The 15,051-nt window shown below is 38.7% G+C and overlaps 1 protein-coding gene across 2 annotated transcripts in view; it reads left to right on the top strand.

The window, feature by feature from the left end:
• Nucleotides 1-15,051, top strand: part of LOC139759410 (leucine-rich PPR motif-containing protein, mitochondrial-like) — a 407,417-nt gene that overhangs the window by 61,787 nt on the left and 330,579 nt on the right. For both annotated transcript variants that reach the window (XM_071681494.1, XM_071681495.1), the window contains exon 4: nt 12,065-12,278. In XM_071681494.1, the coding sequence (XP_071537595.1) occupies nt 12,065-12,278 (214 nt within the window). The remainder of the gene's footprint in view (nt 1-12,064; nt 12,279-15,051) is intronic.

The following is a 15,051-nucleotide window of genomic DNA, read 5'->3' on the forward strand; positions in this document are numbered from 1 at the left end:
AATCTGTTTACACTGCAGCTGAGCTATTTAACAGTTCTGTTAACTTCTTGTTTTGTCTTTTGCTGAAAATGAAAGCCAGAAAAATTTAAAGTTCTGGAAAACTTTGAAAGGTGCCAGGAGTAAAGAATTAGACAGTGCACGTAATGAAAGTGCAAGCATTTCTGGGGAGATGCTTCTTGAGCAGGCCAAAGTTTTTCATAGAGAACTAAAGCTAGACTATGACTGAATATTTGCAAGGATGGTCACACAAGTTTAAGAGGAGACATGGAATTTTAGTACATAGTGTGTGTGATGAAAAGCGTAGTGCTGACATGGAAGCTTGTAGTGTAAGGTCATATCAAAAGAATTGATAGACTCTAATTCTCTGTTAAGTAACCAACAGCAATATGTGCAGGGCGAGAGAGAGAGAGAGTGCACGAATCAGCTTCCTGGCTGGGACTGATGCAGTGCTAGCTGGCTGCCTTGATGATAACAAAACAACAATAGTATCAAGAGTTGGCCAAAGCAACTACTGACATATGATCATTCATTACATTAATTACTCATCACAAAGCTGCAACAAAGTTTGTGGATGAATTTGCAGTTAGTGGCAGAGGAAATCTTGGACCCAGAACAAGTGTATAATGCTGACGAATCTGTCCTGTATCGGCATCTTATTCCCTGAAAAACCCTTGCCCAAGATATTGCAAAGTCTCCATTTATGGGTACTTCTGATGTAAACTGATGTAACAGTAAAAACCTTGTTTGAAGCATTAATGGTTGTATTATTTCCTGTTTTAAGCTTTGTTCTACCTTTGATAACACAGCAATATGTATGTGGAATGAGCTGGCAAGATCAGGGGTTGGGCATATATTCACATAGGGGGTTTCTTTAGGGGTCAGTTTCTGTTTTCCGGCATTGTCTGTGGTCTGGCAGTGGCCAGGTCCCAAGTTTACTGGATTAAAGAGGTCCAACATGTATCGGACATATTCTTGTATGCAATCCGACACTTGTGTCTCCATGACTCCCTGTCACTGCGAGACTAATTTTCTTTAGTTTGTCCCGTAGTAATTGAATTTCTTATAATACATTAACATTTCTATGAAGTGTGTTTTGCTGTTTCCTGTACCATCCTGATTATTCCATCATATATCTGCATACTTGCTCTGGATCATTGCTGTTCTTTGAAGAGTTCATTAGTATTACCAGTGCTATGTGTTTCTTTTGTTGTTACTTCTCCCATTGTGTATTGTCTGATTGGGTTATCTGTCATTGTTTCATGAAATTTATATCTTATCTTTTATTGAGACATCTAAATCTCACCCTCCATTGCCTTTTAGGCAGAAAAGAGGACATCTGATCTCTTTAGTAACCATCGTTTCAACATCTCTGACGATATGATCTCTAAATTCCATCTTACCCTTAATACTAATCCATCAGTGTTTGCATGCATTACTTTTGTAATATATACCATGTCAAGGTGACTTTAGGATGAAGAAGGCAGAGGGATTGAGAGAAATGGCATTTCTGTAAGTGGCGCCAAGCTATTGTTATTGTACCAACAATACAGAATCACACCCTGTGCTTCATGACAAGTCCTTTAAAAGGAAATATGATATAATTGCTTGCTACAAAAGCAACAAATGGTACATATACAATGTCATATAATGAAAATATAATTTCCGTATAAAATGAAATGATTATCATTACAACTTCACTATGACAGTTCTGTCACCTAACATTCCTGATCTGTTCACAACAAAGGCAGGGATGGTCTGTCCTTTTGCCTCATAGGGTGTGTTTTTTTTCATCTGATCGTTTTCTTTGCTTTTCTCCCTCTTTTCCCTTGGTCTATCATGTTTGATGAATTCCCCACTGAATTCCACCTTGTTCTTCATTTTACTTTTTCAATGAAATTGTTTTTGAGACTACCACAGCCTGCAGTAATCTCTTAATGAATATTTCTTCTATCTTTTTCCATCTCCTTCTAACTGATATAAGATTCTAATCTAGTCCAAAAATAACTGTCAACTTCTTAGTTATTGATCTCTCGTTTTATTATTATTATTTTGCTTTGTCGCTGTCTCCCACGTTTGCGAGGTAGCTCAAGGAAACAGATGAAAGAAATGGCCCAACCCACCCCCATACACATGTATATACATACACATCCACACACGCAAATATACATACCCATACATCTCAATGTACACATATATATATACACACACAGACACATACATATATACACATGCACACAATTCACACTGTCTGCCTTTATTCATTCCCATCGCCACCTCGCCACACATGGAATAACATCCCCCTCCCCCCTCATATGTGCGAGGTAGCGCTAGGAAAAGACAACAAAGGCCCCATTCGTTCACACTCAGTCTCTAACTGTCATGCAATAATGCCCGAAACCACAGCTCCCTTTCCACATCCAGGCCCCACAGAACTTTCCATGGTTTACCCCAGACGCTTCACATGCCCTGATTCAATCCATTGACAGCACGTCGACCCCGGTATACCACATCGATCCAATTCACTCTATTCCTTGCCTGCCTTTCACCCTCCTGCATGTTCAGGCCCCGATCACTCAAAATCTTTTTCACTCCATCTTTCCACATCCAATTTGGTCTCCCACTTCTCCTCGTTCCCTCCACCTCTGACACATATTTCCTCACTCATTCTCTCCATGTGCCCAAACCATTTCAAAACACCCTCTTCTGCTCTCTCAACCACGCTCTTTTTATTTCCACACATCTCTCTTACCCTTACATTACTTACTCGATCAAACCACCTCACACCACATATTGTCCTCAAACATCTCATTTCCAGCACATCCATCCTCCTGTGCACAACTTTATCCATAGCCCACGCCTCGCAACCATACAACATTGTTGGAACCACTATTCCTTCAAACATAGCCATTTTTGCTTTCGGAGATAATGTTCTCGACTTCCACACATTCTTCAAGGCTCCCAGGATTTTCGCCCCCTCCCCCACCCTATGATTCAATTCCGCTTCCATGGTTCCATCCGCTGCTAGATCCACTCCCAGATATCTAAAACACTTCCTCCAGTTTTCTCCATTCAAACTTACCTCCCAATTGACTTGACCCTCAACCCTACTGTACCTAATAACCTTGCTCTTATACGCATTTACTCTTAACTTTCTTCTTTCACACACTTTACCAAACTCAGTCACCAAACTTTCTTCTTTCACACACTTTACCAAACTCAGTCACCAGCTTCTGCAGTTTCTCACATGAATCAGCCACCAGTGCTGTATCATCAGCGAACAACAACCAACTCACTTCCCAAGCTCTCTCGTCCCCAACAGACTTCATACTTGCCCCTCTTTCCAAAACTCTTGCATTCACCTCCCTAACAACCCCATCCATAAACAAATTAAACAACCATGGAGACATCACACACCCCTGCCGCAAACCTACATTCAGTGAGAACCAATCACTTTCCTCTCTTCCTACACGTACACATGCCTTACATCCTCGATAAAACTTTTCACTGCTTCTAACAACTTGCCTCCCACACCATATATTCTTAGTACCTTCCACAGAGCATCTCTATCAACTCTGTCATATGCCTTCTCCAGATCCATAAATGCTACATATAAATACATTTGCTTTTCTAGGTATTTCTCACTTACATTCTTCAAAGCAAACACCTGATCCACACATCCTCTACCACTTCTGAAACCACACTGCTCTTCCCCAATCTGATGCTCTGTACATGCCTTCACCCTCTCAATCAATACCCTCACATATAATTTACCAGGAATACTCAACAAACTTATACCTCTGTAATTTGAGCACTCAGTCTTATCCCCTTTGCCTTTGTACAATGGCACTATGCACGCATTCCGCCAATCCTCAGGCACCTCACCTCACCATTGATCTCTCGTACATTGTATTTTTCTTTTTGACCTTTCCTGTTTCATAATTATTTTGATTTTGGTTAGGGAAGCCTTGTTCTTCTGATACTGGTAGGGAAGGTAAAGAATCTTGTTCCTCGGATGCTGGTGGAGAAATGGAAAGCTTTGTTCCTCAGGTACTGATAGGGGGAGGCAAGGAGCCTTGTGCCTCAAATACTGGTGGAATAGACAAAGATCTTTGTTCTTCAGGTACTGGTGGGAGAGGCAAACATCCTTGTTCTTCAGATACTGATGGGGTAGACAAGGAGGTTTGTTCCTTAGGTACTGGTGGGGGAGATGAGAGGTTGTGTCCCATAGATACTGGTAGAGAAAGTAAGAAGCCATACTCCTCAGGTACTGGTGGGGGAGGTGAGGAACCTTGTTCCTCAGGTATTGGTGGGGGAGGCAGTTTACTAGATCATCCCTTGAAGCATATGGAGCAAAGTATTTATTACCTGTGTTCCTTCAAGAATCCAGTGACATCTGGAACTGTATTTCAAGGAGAATATCTAGAGTATCTGAACATCTTTTTAGCACATATGGTGAAATTTTATCAGCACCATGAGCCTTTTAAGGGATAAGACCATTTAGGATTCTGTTGATGTCTTTTCAACATGTCTTAATGGTTTGTAAAACCTTTGCACATTTTCCTCTCACTGTTGTAGGGGCCAGATTGTCTTCCTTTGTGAAAACGGTTTTGAACTTATTTTTCAGTTCCTCACATATCCTGACACATATCCATCTATCTATATATCTGATACTTGTTCCCTCCAAGAATTCCCATCAAGGAGGTTGCCACAGGCAGAAGAGTCTCCACTTATCTCTGTTCTTTCATTCCTCCAGTGCATATACCATTCCAAGCATTTTTCCCCCATTTTTCTCTGTCTAGTACTCTTCCACTCTGTTTTCCATGTCTCAAGGGGTCTTCTTTTCACACCAACCCCTTTAATTGTACAATCATGTACTCTCTTTGTATACTCCCCATTTTACATTCTTTCCATATGCCCATATCACCTCATTGTAATATGTTTTGCGCATTCTGCCACTGCACAATTAATTCCCTTTGCATTCCTTGCCTTACCAAATCTCTCATACACCCTTTCATTTCTTTCTTCATTCCAGCTAGTCATACCACAAGCTCCTTTCAGATAGCTCATTTCTTCAGTGTGGATACTTGGCCTTTGTGACTCATCCCATGTCCATGTTTTGGCTGCATAGGTTAGGGTCAGGAGGACAATGCTGTCCCTTTATATTTACTTCACTTCCATAATTACTCATTTACCCTTCCTTATTCATTAAGGGACCCAATGACTCTTCTACCTTGTACTGTTCTCTCTCTTACCCAAGATATCTCCCAAATACTTAAATTCTGTCATGTCTCTCCCCCCATTTATATAATACAGTTTAACACACTTTTGTCCGTCACTCTGGAAGGCTTTGCGAAATCTTTACTTTCACTCTATTTCCTTTCAGACTCCATTACTTTTACTTTTAATCACATTTATTTTCAATTGCTTAGGCCTACACATATTCATAAAACACATTTCTAACCTTCTATAACTCCTCTTTACTCTCACAAAACAATACAGTATCATCTGCAAACAAGCTTGTCACAAGCAACCATACCTCAGAACCGCACTCTGTCTCTGTGCCCATTTTCCATAGTTACGCTTTCTTCTCTCATATCACTCAATCTATATTTATGTTAAAAACCCACAATTACAACACACAACCCTGCCTCACACCCACATGTATACCGAAACTTTCAATCATCTTTTCAGTCACTCTTACACATGCATTTGTTCCTGTGGAGAACACTCGCATGCAGCAGTTGACACCCATCCCATATATCCTTAACACATCTCATAAATCATTCCACTCAATTCTGTCCCATGCTTTCTCCAGATCCATAAAAGCTGCATACATCTTCTTACCTTTTTGCCAAATACTTTCCCATAGTCATTCTCACCACAAAAGTAAAATTCACACATCCCCATCCTTTACTTGAACCCCTTACTTCTCACTTATTCTGCTTTCAGTCACTTTCATCACTCTATCAGTCATCAATCTTGCATGCACTTTTCCTGGTATACCTAACAGACTTAGTATCCTACTGAATACATCCTTAGCACCTTTTCTTTTGAATGAAGGAGGTATGATAGCTTTTGCACAACCCTCTGCTCCATGCTGAATTTCATATCAAAAGCATCCACCCTATCCCACTTTCTCCTTCATACTTCAGAATTTTAGCTGTAAGCCCATCCATTTCAGGTGCCTTTCCTTCCTTCAGCCTTATTATCATCCTTTTTACCTACTTTTTTGCTATTGTCCCCTGCACTTGTATTCTTTTCCTTCCATACTTTGTACCCATGCATGTAACACCTGCTGCCTCCCCTTCTCCCACATTCATTAGATCTTCAAAATACTTATTCCAACTTACTTTCTCTTCCTCTCTTTGATTCAGCAACTCCCCTTCCTAACTTCTCACATTTACACTTTTGCTCTTACATCCAAATCTGTCTTTTTTCACTGTCCTATAGAATTTCATATCTTCCTGCACTTTTAATACAACTTCCTTCTATAATCTTCATCTACCCTTTCCTTGCTTTCCTCTATCAGCTTCTGAACATTAACTGACTTACATCTTATATTCTTCCCTCCTTCTTTGCTGAGCTTACAGTGGTACATTCCTTTTAAGTAATCTACCAGTATGCCTTTTTTTTTTCTCTCTTCTACAGCATTTCTAGTCCACCATGCATTTCCTAACATCATCCTCAGTAATTCTTCTCTCTGATTCCCTTTAGCCTGATTAGCTGCTCTTTAATCGACAAGACAACTTTTCTCCTGCCTTGTCCACAACATTCTTTTCAAAAGTTTCTTTGATCCTCCTTTTCTTTTTTATCTTCCTATAGTTATTCCTTGCCCTCCTATACCCTGGAAATGCTGGCTACAGCTTTGCCACTGGACATCTTAAAGCTCCTTTGCTTTATTCACTTTGTATTAAACTCCCCTCTTTGTTTATATCACATAGCCCTGCTTCATGGCCACCGAACTCAGTTCCCCAATCTGTGTTACCATTGAAATCATTTAGGTTTGTGTATTTGTCCTGATTATATTTCCTCTGTGTGTCTTGTCTCTACTTCTGCTCTTTTCATGACCTCAATTATCACATAGTCAACCTTAAGCATTACATGATCAGATCTTCCAGTTGTTTTATCATATATTATCAATATCCTGAGTCTGTCTTTATACCTAAATCACACATTGTCATTAGTATGCCATACTTAAAAAGTGGGTGTTTTACTGCTTTCTGTACCATCCTGTTTGTTCTTTCACTGTTATCATTGTATATTTGTTCTGGAGTATTGCACATCTTTGGAGGATTATGTAATACTAAAACCACTATTTACATTTTCCATACAGCTATTCTTTCCATTATGCATTCTGACATCTTAGTTTTTTCCCTCTGTTCCTTTGACTTATCACATTTGATGAATCCCACACTTATTTCCACCTTTTCTTTAAGTTCCTTAGCTTTCATATGCCATTCCTGGCTAGATGATTCCAAGTTGGATGCAACTATGACTGATTGCATTTTTATACCTTGATTATGACCACCAGTTTTTGTATGCTATATATTTTTATAAACATTTTATCAATTAGACCATAAACTTCTTCGATTGCTCCACTTCAGACAGTATATATATTCTCTCTACAGCTTTTCTTGGTTTCTTCTGTACTTGTGTGTGTATGATCTGCATCTGTGTTCCTTTACATGTCTTCATGCTCTAAGTCCATTAATCAGCTTCCAAAATTTCTCCCATAATACCTTCTTGCCACTGTTGTCAGTAGATTCTGTATGAGTTGTTGTCCTATCCCCTAACTGAACAGCTGCCAAAATTGCTCTTTTCTACCTCCCTGCCCTCTGTTGTCAGTAAATTCTGTTTATGTTGTAATCCTTTTCAATAACTAGACAGCCTTTAGGACATATAGGTAAGAGCCGTCAGACTTTATCTGGATTTTAGGGAATTCACTCTCTTCCCACCGATTATGTTCATCCTGAATTCCCTCCACTAAATCGATTTTTGTTCCTACCAATGACTATATTACTTGGATGACTAAGTTCCTGTCTCATCTGATGACATCCTTTATGATCCTTGAATTGATTTCTCAGTTTCTTAAACTTCTTCTGTGGTTGTGATAACTTCTGATCTTGCTTTTTAACGGTTTTCCATAGTATCTGTTTAATAATGGATTCTTTTTCATCTCATCCTCTAGTCTCTTCATTGTGGATCTTGTTATGACCAAGTGATTTTGATACATTTCCTTATTTGAGTCCATATCAAACTGTGGTCTGATTTGCAACAAAAACTTCAGTGCAGCAAAAACTTCAGTACATTTCTTGGCTTTGTTAGAGTTCATGGACCAATTTGTACTAGCTTTCCTACCTAATTTCTATACCTTTGTTAAGACCTTTATTTTCATTTCTTTCTTGGCTTAGGTAGTGCTGAAGGTTTTAAAGTCTATATCTCTGATGTCTGTTCCCACTTGAAACTCCCTCAAGGAGATGGATATGGCAACATAGTTCCATAACTATTGGACTTCATTGCTGCTTCTTATCCTTTAGTGGCTCACCCGTAACAGGCCACTAGCAAAGGGCAACTCAAGTACAGTGATTGCAGAGGCTCCTACCTAATGTTCCTATTGGCTGCTTCTTGCTAGTGCTCCTGCCTAATGTTGCAACTTACAAGTAAAAGAAATGAAGCTACAAGCACAAAATACACTCATATATGAAGAGAATTTAAATCTTAACTGATTTTAAGTATTGCCTTTTGGCTTACAGTGAAACTTTACTTCCTTTTGTTAAATCAGAGTTCCACTTTTATGCGGTAAAATGTAGCTAAATTTTTTAGATTCCCCATGGTTAGTCACCCACTCTTATAAGTTGGATCTCCAGAAAGAGAAAAAGCACAATGATTAAAAGAAATGGATTAATTGAGGTTGGTAACACTCATGGACACTCGGTTTAAACTTTGAAAACTCGCACTCCCAAGTCATATTGTACTTCCAAAATTTGGAAATCTTAGACTTATAGCCAGTGCACATATCACTCAGGGGCCCCTTCTCATTCTACTCCCATACCCTTTCTTGTACATGATAGGCTTCATGAAAAAAAATCTTGAAAAAACAGAGGACTGCCAGGAGCTCTTCTCTAGTGATTGGAGCGACTGTCACCTATTTGTACTTGACAGGAAGGGAGTTTTACACTCATAGGGCACCATCTTTTGAACATTATTTGGCATACAATTTCTAAATTGATGTATGTTTTTTTATAATTCAGTTCTTCAGTCATCTTATTCCATTCATCCAACACTCTAATACCATAAAAGTACTTTTTTATATTTTTATTTTTTAGCAAGTTTCCTTGCCTGATTTCATGTTATGTCTTTTGGTTACTCTAACCCTCCAATTCTTGAAGAACATCATTGCTTATGTCATTGATCTGTTTTGTAAACTAAAAGCTTTTGATCAGATTACCCCTCACTCCTCTCTTAGCAAATTTGTAGCATGTAGCTTTTCCCTGTAATTCAGTTCTCTTAATTCTGGAACCATCTTTGTTGCCCTTTTCTGGACCTTGTCTTTTACTTCTTTGTGCTTCCTTGGGTACAATGACCAAACATAAGAAGAATAGTCTAATATGTAATTACTTATTTGTACTGATTGGGAAGAGAGTTTTATGCTCATTGGACTGTATCTATTGAACATTCTTTACTGTCATACATCTCTTCGTAGATTTATGTGCGCTGTCTGCAGTAACATGTCCTCAGTCAGTCTGTTCCATTCCATGTGTGTTTGTGTGTGTGTTTATGTTTGTAACTTACTTATTTGTAATGTATGGGGAGGGAGTTTTATACTTTTGGGGCCTCAGCTCTTGAATGTTCTCTATCATACAACTTCTTAAATTTTTTGTATGCTTTAAGCAGTAACCATGTCTTCAGTCATCTACCACTCTTTTACTATAGAAGTACTTCTTTTCACCTTTTATTGTATTTCGTGCTTAATTTTCTGGTATATCCTCTGGTTCTGTATTTGTAGATATCTTGAAGCACTGTTCACTATTCAGATCATTGTTGATGTAAAAACTTAAAAATTGTGGTAAGGTCATCCTCCCTTTCTCTATTCCATGGTGGGCATATTTAAAGCTGTAGAACTTTCCCTGTAACTTAGCTTTTAACTCTAGTACCATTTTTGTTGCCCTCCATTGGACCTTCTTTATATGTATTTCTTTAGGAGCAGTGACTAAACTTGACAAGCATATTCCAGTTTTGGTCTTATGTGGAATATGAGTAGATTGCTAAACATTTCCTTGTTCTTAAACTAGAAAGCTATTCTGACATTTGCCAGAAGAGAGTTTGCCTCCACTACTGTTTTCTTGTGGCAACAGGGTAGGTATGATCTTGACTCCTGAGTCCTTCTCACATACAATATCCAGAGGCTTAAGTCCTGCTAGATGATAATCATATTGAGGCCTTCTTTTACATTGTCCAATCCTCATCACTTAACATTTGCTAGGGTTGAATTTCATCAGCCATGTATCAGACCAACTTTGGAGTCTCTTTAGGGCCCCATGTAAGCTGATCCAGTCCTGTTTTATCTCTAACTTAGGTAATTTCTCCTCTGTAGAAAGTCATCCATTTGCTTTTTGACTGACTTTTCTGGAACCTTATGGACCACATGCATTTATAAGACTGGTCTGTAGTTTGGCACCTCAACTCAGTCTCCTTTCTTATAGATGGACTTGATATTTGCCCTTTTCCACTCTCTTGGCTCTTGTCTTTCACTGATGACATCTAGAATAGTATTTCAGGAGGACAGTTTAGTGTATATGCACACATCTTCAGCACATATGGTGAAGTTTCATCAGGATCTTGTAAGCCTTATAAGGGTCCAGACTTTTTAGTATTATGTTAATATCTTTTCTAGATACCTCCATGTTTTCTAAAGCCTCCTCCCCATCCCATTTCACTGATTATTGAGTTATATTGTCTTCCAATATGAAAACATTTATGAAGTTTTTATTCAGTTCGTCACATATCCTTACGTCATATCCTTACATCATCCTCAAATTTTTTTCCTCTGAATATTTTACCCCTAACAAATTTATGGAAAAGTTTTAGATTTTCACCTCCCTTGTCCGCAATACTCTTTTCACAATTTTGCTGTTCCTCCTCTCCTGTTCTGCTGTACTCATTCCTTGCTCTTTTACACCTTGTATAAGCTGGCTGGCTGGAGTGTGCCTTTATCTCCAACACTGCAGATCTTTAAACTCCCTTGCTTTTTGACACTTTTTATTACACCATTCTTCCCTATTTCTTACCCTTCCCTCTGTATTTGAGGTTGTAGGTACACAAGTACCCACTTCTTCATTGTATAGTTCACAGAACCTTTTACCACAATACTCTGGTGCTGGCTTCTGAACTTAGTTTCCCAATCTATATTACCAAAGAAGCTTAAATTCTTTGTTGTTTTCTGAGGTTATATTTCCTCCTCAAGTCCTCTTTCATTTCTACTAATTAACTTCATTTGCCACATAATCAGATTTGAGCATCACATGATCAGTTTTTCCAAGTGGCATATCATATATGATATTTTCAATATCCACACTTATCTTTGTGGAGATAAGATGTAATAATGCAGGTGAATCAGTCCCTTTCATCCTAGTGTGTTCACTGACATGCTATTACATGAAATTTTCCAGTGCACTCTCTAGGAACTTGTGCCTTCATGATTCTCTGTCACCATGAGAATCCAAATCTCCCAGTCTGTCTCCTTATAACAATTAGAATCCTCTAAGGTCAGTACTTCACCTTCTCTGAGAAGTGCATATTTTTTTTGCTTCAGAACCATACTGATTGTTTCTCTTTGTTGTCATTTTAGATTTGTTCTGGATTGTTGAAATTCTTTGGAGAATTATATATCATCAACACCACTTTGCACTTCTTTCTATAGTTACCTTTCCCATTATGTATTATCTGAATGAGCCATCTCTTACTGTTTCCTGAAATTCTTATGAAGAGACAGATTTGCATTTCCCTTGTGTTGTGTAAATTGAATCCATCCTCAGTGTGTATTAATTAAGATTCTTTGTGCTAGGAACCTGATCTTGTGGTTGAAATGTGTAAGGAACTTCGTCAGCAAGAAATAAACCTATTTTCCCTGCAAGTTGCTCTAGAATGTTCCCTCAGAGAAAAGAAGGAGATATTGGCATGGACCCTTCTTAAAGCAATAAAAGAAGATGAAATCCCTCTTCGACAACACTATTTTTGGCCTTTGCTTCATATGAATGCTGTGGTTAATGAACCTTCAAGTAAGTATTGGATAGATAATTGATAACTTAACTAGGCTGTGTATCTAGTTAAAGAGGAATTTCGATAAAATGAATTTTAGACTCGTGAGAATTATAACTTTGTATGTTTTGCAAACATATGAAACACGAAGAAGTCTAGGTAAACCATGGAATAGTCCATGGGGCTTGACTTTGGATGGTAGGTTCTGCTTTCATTATATGATACTTTAGAGCTAGAAAGTGTGTGTAAATAAGCATGATGTTCGTTTGTTTCTGTTGCCACCTTACTAAGACAAGAGAAGCAGTGGGTATAAAAAGATATAGAAGGGGCTCTAGAAACAGAAAGGTAAAGAAAGGTATACTTCTTTGTTATACTGTTAATGAAATACCAATAAACATTTAACGTTCAATAGCTTTCTGTTGTTTTTTCAGTCTCGCCGCACATTTTGCTTCCTCATATAGATTGATTTTTTCTTCTTTTTTTTCTTTACATTGGAGGCTCCAGTTATGAACATAAGTCCACATCAAGGCTTGGCCTTTATTGAAATGTTGAGAGGTCATTGAAAGGGGAAAAAAAGAGACAAAAAGTATTTATGAATTTTGGAGGAAGTGAAAAACTTGTCTTCTAAGATTTGCTGAGTCATACTTTTTGGGAAAGATCTGAAAGTGTAGAGAGTCCCAAGGCTTTGAATTCAGTGTAGGGAGAGAAACAGTTATCAGATGGCCTATCCTTAAGGTACCAACTGCCACACAGTAAACATGAAACACAACAGCTTGCTGAGTATTGCATGGTGTAGCTAGTGGTGGGGCATACTAGCAGCCAGCTCTTGGGAGCGGAAACCAAAGTAATACCTGTAGGAGAGGGAAAGTGAGCCAACACTGTGGTGAATCACGGTGTGTGAAGTTTTAAAGTTAACATGGGAGAGTTTATAAGTCTGACTGCTTTTAACTCAACTTTTCAAAGCTAGAACCATCCCAGATGTCAGAGCAGTACTCCACACAAGGAAGGATCAATCCTTTGTATAAATGGAGTAACTGTTCAGAAGAGAAGGAATTTCGACTTCTAAACAGGGCTCCCTGTAATGTGGGGTCTCCAAGAAAGAGTGGATGTTACAGTAATACTAAGTATGTTCATTGAGTCAAGAGGTAGAATTGTAGAGACAGGAATGTTGTAAGGAATTTTTGGTAGAGAGGCGGGTAGATGTTCTATATTCATTTTCACTTTATTCTTGAAATACATGAGACATTTTGGGCAAACAAACACTACCCATCTTCACTCAATTTGATTATAGATGCAAATATACATACCTACACAGCTTTCCATGGTTTACCCCAGACGCTTCACATGCCTTGATTCAGTCCACTGACAGCACGTCAACCCCTGTATACCACATCGCTCCAATTCACTCTATTCCTTGCCCTCCTTTCACCCTCCTGCATGTTCAGGCCCCGATCACACAAAATCTTTTTCACTCCATCTTTCCACCTCCAATTTGGTCTCCCTCTTCTCCTCGTTCCCTCCACCTCCGACACATATATCCTCTTGGTCAATCTTTCCTCACTCATTCTCTCCATGTGCCCAAACCATTTCAAAACACCCTCTTCTGCTCTCTCAACCACGCTCTTTTTATTTCCACACATCTCTCTTACCCTTACGTTACTTACTCGATCAAACCACCTCACACCACACATTGTCCTCAAACATCTCATTTCCAGCACATCCATCCTCCTGCGCACAACTCTATCCATAGCCCACGCCTCGCAACCATACAACATTGTTGGAACCACTATTCCTTCAAACATACCCATTTTTGCTTTCCGAGATAACATCCTAATATAAAGAATGAAACAGGAATGAAAAACATCTTGAAGTGTTAGAGATAAGAGTGGTGACATGGGTAATATGTTGATTTGTGGACTCTGTTGCCAAGAAGTTCAAGAGTGGTAATGTGATGGGTAAAAGTCAAAATCAGTGGTTCAGTGGGGTTTGCTGTGGTCTGTGCTCCTGGGAAAGTCCACTGGAGGTAGAGATTGGGGTCATTTGGGGTGCAGTGGAAAATAATAATTGTGGAGTCCTAGCTTCTGTACTTTCATGATTTATGAAGGGATTATATTCTCTTATGTACTTGGCTTCTGTGGGGTTGTAGCAGTGTTTCAGTATTATCCTGTTTTCAGTAAGATGCCTATGAGTGAGGCTTATTTTATGTACATGGTGTGTTGGTAATTTAGAGCCACTGTTTTGAAAACGAATTATTTAACATTGACTGAGTGATGAAGTAGTTATAGTAATGTTGTTCACATTGTTTTGAAGTTTACAACTTTCAGCCAGGTAGGGGTACATGCAAACTACATTAGTAGACTGGAATAGGTTATTGCTTTGTGTGAGGTTGTTTCAGTTAACATAGGCACTAGTTTCTTGTTCTTGTAGAAAATGATGATCTTGAGATAATCTTCAGAGTTTCAGATAACATTCCTGTCTGTTATCTCCTTTAGGATATGTTTATCAATCCTGGTTTTTGTAGAAAACTCGATGAACAGTTCTAGGTTGTTATTGGGTGTGACTAACTAGTTGAATTTGGAGGAACACACTTATGTATTTATCAGTAATTCAGTTAGAAGAACCATTGTTAACTAAAATAAGCCTGTCTCTGGTTATTTCTTAGTAGAAAAGGTCACATGATGAACAGGTCTTGTAAACACGAATTGATTAGGCTCTAATAATGCTTAATTTGTACCTCTTGGGGCACTGACTGACAGTGTTTAGACATCTGCCCAAATCAGTGGACTTGGAAGG

This window comes from Panulirus ornatus, chromosome 33 (genome assembly GCF_036320965.1).
Source record: "Panulirus ornatus isolate Po-2019 chromosome 33, ASM3632096v1, whole genome shotgun sequence".
Lineage (NCBI taxonomy): Eukaryota > Metazoa > Arthropoda > Malacostraca > Decapoda > Palinuridae > Panulirus > Panulirus ornatus.